The 8,487-nt window shown below is 52.7% G+C and overlaps 1 protein-coding gene across 1 annotated transcript; it reads right to left on the bottom strand.

The window, feature by feature from the left end:
* Positions 1–521: 521 nt before the first annotated feature.
* Positions 522–7,201, bottom strand: LOC123994226 (DNA-directed RNA polymerases I and III subunit RPAC2-like; the record flags this gene model as incomplete). The annotated part of the gene is made up of 4 exons (XM_046296763.1): positions 522–767; positions 3,569–3,651; positions 5,991–6,067; positions 7,083–7,201. Coding segments are annotated over 4 exons (327 nt in total), but the record flags the coding sequence as incomplete, so codon positions are not given.
* Positions 7,202–8,487: the final 1,286 nt, after the last annotated feature.

Here is an 8,487-nt window from a genome sequence, read left to right as displayed (position 1 = left end):
AAACATTCAACAGAACAACGTTCCGTGAGTTTAACTACACCAACAAACTCCAGGTGAACTGAGCCCAGGACAGATCCTACAGAATGGTTTCAGGAAGTGGTGTTGATGTCTGTTCCTCTGTAGGGAGACAGCTCTCCACATGGAACCCTCTGGACCCTGATCAAAAGTACTGCACTACATAGGGAATAGGGTGCTCTGGTCAAAACTAGTGCACTATATAGGGAATATGGTGCTCTGGTCAAAACTAGTGCACTATATAGGGAATAGGGTGCTCTGGTTAAAACTAGTGCACTATATAGGGAATAGGGTGCTCTGGTCAAAACTAGTGCACTATATAGGGAATAGGGTGCTCTGGTCAAAACTAGTGCACTATATAGGGAATAGGGTGCTCTGGTCAAAACTAGTGCACTATATAGGGAATAGGGTGCTCTGGTCAAAACTAGTGCACTATATAGGGAATAGGGTGGCATTTGCGACACTCCCATGTGATTAATGGAATTATAAATCACACCAGTCAACTCTCTGATGAAACACTTTACTAAAGGTTAGACAAACAGACTGTCATGCCGACAGGATACTCCTCCAATATTAATACAACATATTGGTTCATTGGGAAAATAAATCATTTATCTATCAACAATGTACAGCATTAGGATAGAAATACAGAGTTGTATGGTTGATATGCTGTCAACGCCCCCGCTGGGTCAGCAGTGGGCTCCTCAATCCATGACGTCCTCCTGCTGAGACCTGAACTCACTCACACTCCTCTACAACACACACACACACACACACACACACACACACACACACACACACACACACACACACACACACACACACACACACACACACACACACACACACACACACACACACACACACACACACACACGTTAACCCAATAACACAGCAGATGCTAAGGTACATCTATCAGTTCAACCGCAGAGATCTAATCGTAGATAACATCTAACAGTCCTCACCAACCTACTGACCATGTCCCACTACTGTTATAACTGACCCTGTCCCCACTACTGTTATAACTGACCCTGTCCCCACTACTGTTATAACTGACCCTGTCCCCACTGACCCTGTCCCCACTACTGTTATAACTGACCCTGTCCCACTACTGTTATAACTGACCCTGTCCCCACTACTGTTATAACTGACCCTGTCCCACTACTGTTATAACTGACCCTGTCCCCACTGACCCTGTCCCCACTACTGTTATAACTGACCCTGTCCCACTACTGTTATAACTGACCCTGTCCCACTACTGTTATAACTGACCCTGTCCCCACTACTGTTATAACTGACCCTGTCCCCACTGACCCTGTCCCCACTGACCCTGTCCCCACTGACCCTGTCCCCACTACTGTTATAACTGACCCTGTCCCCACTACTATTATAACTGACCCTGTCCCCACTACTGTTATAACTGACCCTGTCCCCACTACTGTTATAACTGACCCTGTCCCCACTACTGCTATAACTGACCCTGTCCCCACTACTGCTATAACTGACCCTGTCCCACTACTGCTATAACTGACCCTGTCCCCACTACTGTTATAACTGACCCTGTCCCCACTACTGCTATAACTGACCCTGTCCCCACTACTGTTATAACTGACCCTGTCCCACTACTGCTATAACTGACCCTGTCCCCACTACTGCTATAACTGACCCTGTCCCCACTACTGTTATAACTGACCCTGTCCCCACTACTGTTATAACTGACCCTGTCCCCACTGACCCTGTCCCCACTACTGCTATAACTGACCCTGTCCCCACTACTGTTATAACTGACCCTGTCCTCACTACTGTTATAACTGACCCTGTCCCCACTACTGTTATAACTGACCCTGTCCTCACTACTGTTATAACTGACCCTGTCCCCACTACTGTTATAACTGACCCTGTCCCACTACTGCTTATAACTGACCCTGTCCCCACTGACCCTGTCCCCACTACTGTTATAACTGACCCTGTCCCCACTACTGTTATAACTGACCCTGTCCCCACTACTGTTATAACTGACCCTGTCCCCACTACTGTTATAACTGACCCTGTCCCCACTGACCCTGTCCCCACTACTGTTATAACTGACCCTGTCCCACTACTGTTATAACTGACCCTGTCCCCACTACTGTTATAACTGACCCTGTCCCACTACTGCTATAACTGACCCTGTCCCCACTACTGCTATAACTGACCCTGTCCCCACTACTGCTATAACTGACCCTGTCCCCACTACTGTTATAACTGACCCTGTCCCACTACTGCTATAACTGACCCTGTCCCCACTACTGTTATAACTGACCCTGTCCTCACTACTGCTATAACTGACCCTGTCCCACTACTGCTATAACTGACCCTGTCCCACTACTGCTATAACTGACCCTGTCCCCACTACTGTTATAACTGACCCTGTCCCCACTACTGTTATAACTGACCCTGTCCCACTACTGCTATAACTGACCCTGTCCCCACTACTGCTATAACTGACCCTGTCCCACTACTGCTTATAACTGACCCTGTCCCCACTACTGCTATAACTGACCCTGTCCCCACTACTGCTATAACTGACCCTGTCCCCACTACTGCTATAACTGACCCTGTCCCACTACTGCTTATAACTGACCCTGTCCCCACTGACCCTGTCCCCACTACTGCTATAACTGACCCTGTCCCCACTGACCCTGTCCCCACTACTGCTATAACTGACCCTGTCCCCACTGACCCTGTCCCCACTACTGCTATAACTGACCCTGTCCCCACTGACCCTGTCCCCACTACTGCTATAACTGACCCTGTCCCCACTGACCCTGTCCCCACTACTGTTATAACTGACCCTGTCCCCACTACTGTTATAACTGACCCTGTCCTCACTACTGCTATAACTGACCCCGTCCCACTACTGCTATAACTGACCCTGTCCCACTACTGCTATAACTGACCCTGTCCCCACTACTGTTATAACTGACCCTGTCCCCACTACTGTTATAACTGACCCTGTCCCACTACTGCTATAACTGACCCTGTCCCCACTACTGTTATAACTGACCCTGTCCCACTACTGCTTATAACTGACCCTGTCCCCACTACTGCTATAACTGACCCTGTCCCACTACTGCTTATAACTGACCCTGTCCCCACTACTGCTATAACTGACCCTGTCCCCACTACTGCTATAACTGACCCTGTCCCACTACTGCTTATAACTGACCCTGTCCCCACTGACCCTGTCCCCACTACTGCTATAACTGACCCTGTCCCCACTGACCCTGTCCCCACTACTGCTATAACTGACCCTGTCCCCACTGACCCTGTCCCCACTACTGCTATAACTGACCCTGTCCCCACTGACCCTGTCCCCACTACTGCTATAACTGACCCTGTCCCCACTGACCCTGTCCCCACTACTGTTATAACTGACCCTGTCCCCACTACTGTTATAACTGACCCTGTCCCCACTACTGTTATAACTGACCCTGTCCCCACTACTGTTATAACTGACCCTGTCCCCACAGACCCTGTCCCCACAGACCCTGGGTTGGAAGGATGGTGGTACCTGGAAGGTGTTGAGGACGTGTTGACAGACATCACTGAGGTCATTCAGTCCTCTTCTCAAAGGTTCCACAGCTGGAATCCCACCTGGAACACACAGAGACAGACACAGAGACAGACACAGAGACAGAGACAGACACAGAGACAGAGACAGAGACAGAGACAGACACAGAGACAGAGACAGACACAGAGACAGACACAGAGACAGACACAGAGACAGACACAGAGACACACACAGAGACACACACAAGAATAACATCCGAGGCTCGTCAGCCGACCCATACAGGTAATAGTTTGTAAAAGCTGTGGAGGCTAGTGGCTACAGGACATCCCACCAATAGAATGACATGCTGTCTTTACTGCAGTATGTAGACCGACAGGAAACATGCTGACTGGGGATTTCTATTAGGCAGCAAGTAGCTGTGTTACACACAGGGCAGAGTGGGTGGAGGAGAGAAGAACAGAGGGCAGAGTGGGTGGAGGAGAGAAGAACAGAGGGCAGAGTGGGTGGAGGAGAGAAGAACAGAGGGCAGAGTGGGTGGAGGAGAGAAGAACAGAGGGCAGAGTGGGTGGAGGAGAGAAGAACACAGGGCAGAGTGGGTGGAGGAGAGAAGAACACAGGGCAGAGTGGGTGGAGGGAGAGAAGAACACAGGGCAGAGTGGGTGGAGGAGAGAAGAACACAGGGCAGAGTGGGTGGAGGAGAGAAGAACACAGGGCAGAGTGGGTGGAGGAGAGAAGAACAGAGGGCAGAGTGGGTGGAGGAGAGAAGAACAGAGGGCAGAGTGGGTGGAGGAGAGAAGAACAGAGGGCAGAGTGGGTGGAGGAGGGCAGAGAAGAACAGAGGGCAGAGTGGGTGGAGGAGAGAAGAACAGAGGGCAGAGTGGGTGGAGGAGAGAAGAACAGAGGGCAGAGTGGGTGGAGGAGAGAAGAACACAGGGCAGAGTGGGTGGAGGGAGAGAAGAACACAGGGCAGAGTGGGTGGAGAACACAGGGCAGGAGAGAAGAACACAGGGCAGAGTGGGTGGAGGCAGAGTGGGTGGAGAGAAGAACACAGGGCAGAGTGGGTGGAGGAGAGAAGAACACAGGGCAGAGTGGGTGGAGGAGAGAAGAACACAGGGCAGAGTGGGTGGAGGAGAGAAGAACACAGGGCAGAGTGGGTGGAGGAGAGAAGAACACAGGGGGAGAGAAGGACAGAGGGTGGGGGAGAGAAGGACAGAGGGTGGAGGAGAGAAGGACAGAGGGTGGAGGAGAGAAGAACACAGGGCAGAGTGGGTGGAGGAGAGAAGAACACAGGAGAGAAGGACAGAGGGTGGGGGAGAGAAGGACAGAGGGTGGACGAGAGAAAGACAGAGGGTGGGGGAGAGAAGGACAGAGGGTGGGGAGAGAGGAGGAAGGACAGAGGGTGGGGGAGAGAAGGACAGAGACAGGGGTGGGGGAGAGAAGGACAGAGGGTGGGGGAGAGAAGGACAGAGGGTGGGGGGGAGAGAAGGACAGAGGGTGGGGGAGAGAAGGACAGAGGGTGGGGGAGAGAAGGACAGAGGGTGGGGGAGAGAAGGACAGAGGGTGGGGGAGAGAAGGACAGAGGGTGGGGGAGAGAAGGACAGAGGGTGGGGGAGAGAAGGACAGAGGGTGGGGGAGAGAAGGACAGAGGGTGGGGAGAGAAGGACAGAGGGTGGAGGAGAGAAGGACAGAGGGTGGGGGAGAGAAGGACAGAGGGTGGGGGAGAGAAAGACAGAGGGTGGGGAGAGAAGGACAGAGGGTGGAGGACAGAGAGAAGGACAGAGGGTGGGGGAGAGAAGGACAGAGGGTGGGGGAGAGAAGGACAGAGGGTGGGGGAGAGAAGGACAGAGGGTGGGGGAGAGAAGGACAGAGGGTGGGGGAGAGAAGGACAGAGGGTGGGGGAGAGAAGGACAGAGGGTGGGGGAGAGAAGGACAGAGGGTGGGGGAGAGAAGGACAGAGGGTGGGGGAGAGAAGGACAGAGGGTGGGGGAGAGAAGGACAGAGGGTGGGGGAGAGAAGGACAGAGGGTGGGGGAGAGAAGGACAGAGGGTGGGGAGAGAAGGACAGAGGGTGGGGGAGAGAAGGACAGAGGGTGGGGGAGAGAAGGACAGAGGGTGGGGGGAGAGAAGGACAGAGGGTGGGGGAGAGAAGGACAGAGGGTGGGGGAGAGAAGGACAGAGGGTGGGGGAGAGAAGGACAGAGGGTGGGGAGAGAAGGACAGAGGGTGGGGAGAGAAGGACAGAGGGTGGGGGAGAGAAGGACAGAGGGTGGGGGAGAGAAGGACAGAGGGTGGGGGAGAGAAGGACAGAGGGTGGGGGAGAGAAGGACAGAGGGTGGGGGAGAGAAGGACAGAGGGTGGAGGAGAGAAGGACAGAGGGTGGAGGAGAGAAGGACAGAGGGTGGAGGAGAGTTGTCTCCTACGTACCTCGGGTCTGGATGCGGAAGTTGATTTTGCTCTCAGAGGGGTGAGTGATGCTGTAACCACAGAAGTCTACATCCAGGCTAAACACACAGCAGAAACAGACCATTACACACAGTAAGACCCATCACTATGGCGAGGCATTACATAGGAGGGAGCAATATAACCAAGGATAAACCAAGCCCACCTAATGGCTAGGTGGACACCTACTGACAACACATCTCAGTGGTGGCTGGTGGCTGTGGAGCGGGGGCTAGGGGCAAGGCCTGGATTATGGCTCTGTATCAGAGGAGCTTGGTTGCCCAGGGTTAAGGGTCAGAGGTTAGGGTGTCAAGGACTAACCTGATCATGAAGCGGAGGAAGTTAGGGTTAGAGGTCAGGGTTAAGTTAGGGTTAAGGGCCAGGTAATAACCTCTCCATGACGTTGTAGCAGAGGGAGTTAGGGTTAGAGGTTAGGGGTCAGGTAATAATCTCTCCATGACGTTGTAACAGAGGGAGTTAGGGTTAGGGGTTAGAGGTCAGGTAATAACCTCTCCATGATGTTATAGCAGGGGGAGTTGGGGTTAGGGGTTAGGGGTTAGAGGTCAGGTAATAACCTCTCCATGACGTTGTAGCAGAGGGGTTAGGGGTTAGGGGTCAGGTAATAACCTCTCCATGACGTTGTAGCAGAGGGGTTAGGGGTTAGGGGTTAGGTAATAACCTCTCCATGATGTTGTAACAGAGGGAGTTAGGGTTAGGGGTTAGAGGTCAGGTAATAACCTCTCCATGATGTTATAGCAGGGGAGTTGGGGTTAGGGGTTAGGGGTTAGAGGTCAGGTAATAACCTCTCCATGACGTTGTAACAGAGGGAGTTAGGGTTAGGGGTTAGAGGTCAGGTAATAACCTCTCCATGATGTTATAGCAGGGGAGTTGGGGTTAGGGGTTAGGGGTTAGAGGTCAGGTAATAACCTCTCCATGACGTTGTAGCAGAGGGGTTAGGGGTTAGGGGTCAGGTAATAACCTCTCCATGACGTTGTAGCAGAGGGAGTTAGGGTTAGGTAATAACCTCTCCATGACGTTGTAGCAGAGGGAGTTAGAGTGTAAGGGTCAGGGACTAACCTCTTCATAACCATGTAACGTAGAGAGTTCCCCAGAGTGTGATCCTCCTCATGAAGAACAAACGTCACACAGCCTTCGTCTGTTCCATCAGCCTGCACCTGGGGACACAGATACAACAATCAGACCCTTAAACAGCCACCTCCCGGTACTCTACCCTGATCCTTAGTCACTAGCAGGCTAACTCCCGGTACTCTACCCTGAACCTTAGTCACTAGCAGGCTAACACCCGGTACTCTACCCTGCACCTTAGTCACTAGCAGGCTAACACCCGGTACTCTACCCTGAACCTTAGTCACTAGCAGGCTAACACCCGGTACTCTACCCTGCACCTTAGTCACTAGCAGGCTAACACCCGGTACTCTACCCTGAACCTTAGTCACTAGCAGGCTAACACCCGGTACTCTACCCTGAACCTTAGTCACTAGCAGGCTAACACCCGGTACTCTACCCTGAACCTTAGTCCCTAGCAGGCTAACTCCCGGTACTCTACCCTGCACCTTAGTCACTAGCAGGCTAACACCCGGTACTCTACCCTGAACCTTAGTCACTAGCCGGCTAACTCCCGGTACTCTACCCTGAACCTTAGTCACTAGCCGGCTAACTCCCGGTACTCTACCCTGAACCTTAGTCACTAGCAGGCTAACACCCGGTACTCTACCCTGATCCTTAGTCACTAGCCGGCTAACTCCCGGTACTCTACCCTGAACCTTAGTCACTAGCAGGCTAACACCCGGTACTCTACCCTGATCCTTAGTCACTAGCCGGCTAACTCCCGGTACTCTACCCTGAACCTTAGTCACTAGCCGGCTAACTCCCGGTACTCTACCCTGATCCTTAGTCACTAGCAGGCTAACACCCGGTACTCTACCCTGATCCTTAGTCACTAGCCGGCTAACTCCCGGTACTCTACCCTGATCCTTAGTCACTAGCAGGCTAACACCCGGTACTCTACCCTGATCCTTAGTCACTAGCCGGCTAACTCCCGGTACTCTACCCTGATCCTTAGTCACTAGCAGGCTAACACCCGGTACTCTACCCTGCACCTTAGTCACTAGCAGGCTAACAGTACTCTACCCTGCTCAACTAACCCGGTACTCTACCCTGCACCTTAGTCACTAGCAGGCTAACACCCGGTACTCTACCCTGCACCTTAGTCACTAGCTAACACCCGGTACTCTACCCTGCACCTTAGTCACTAGCAGGCTAACACCCGGTACTCTACCCTGCACCTTAGTCACTAGCAGGCTAACACCCGGTACTCTACCCTGCACCTTAGTCACTAGCAGGCTAACACCCGGTACTCTACCCTGCACCTTAGTCACTAGCAGGCTAACACCCGGTACTCTACCCTGCACCTTAGTCACTAGCAGGCTAACACCCGGTACTCTACCCTGCACCTTAGTCA

This window comes from Oncorhynchus gorbuscha, linkage group LG13 (genome assembly GCF_021184085.1).
Source record: "Oncorhynchus gorbuscha isolate QuinsamMale2020 ecotype Even-year linkage group LG13, OgorEven_v1.0, whole genome shotgun sequence".
Lineage (NCBI taxonomy): Eukaryota > Metazoa > Chordata > Actinopteri > Salmoniformes > Salmonidae > Oncorhynchus > Oncorhynchus gorbuscha.
Note: the sequence above shows the minus strand (reverse complement) of the source record. Positions and strands in the feature narration are given on the sequence as shown.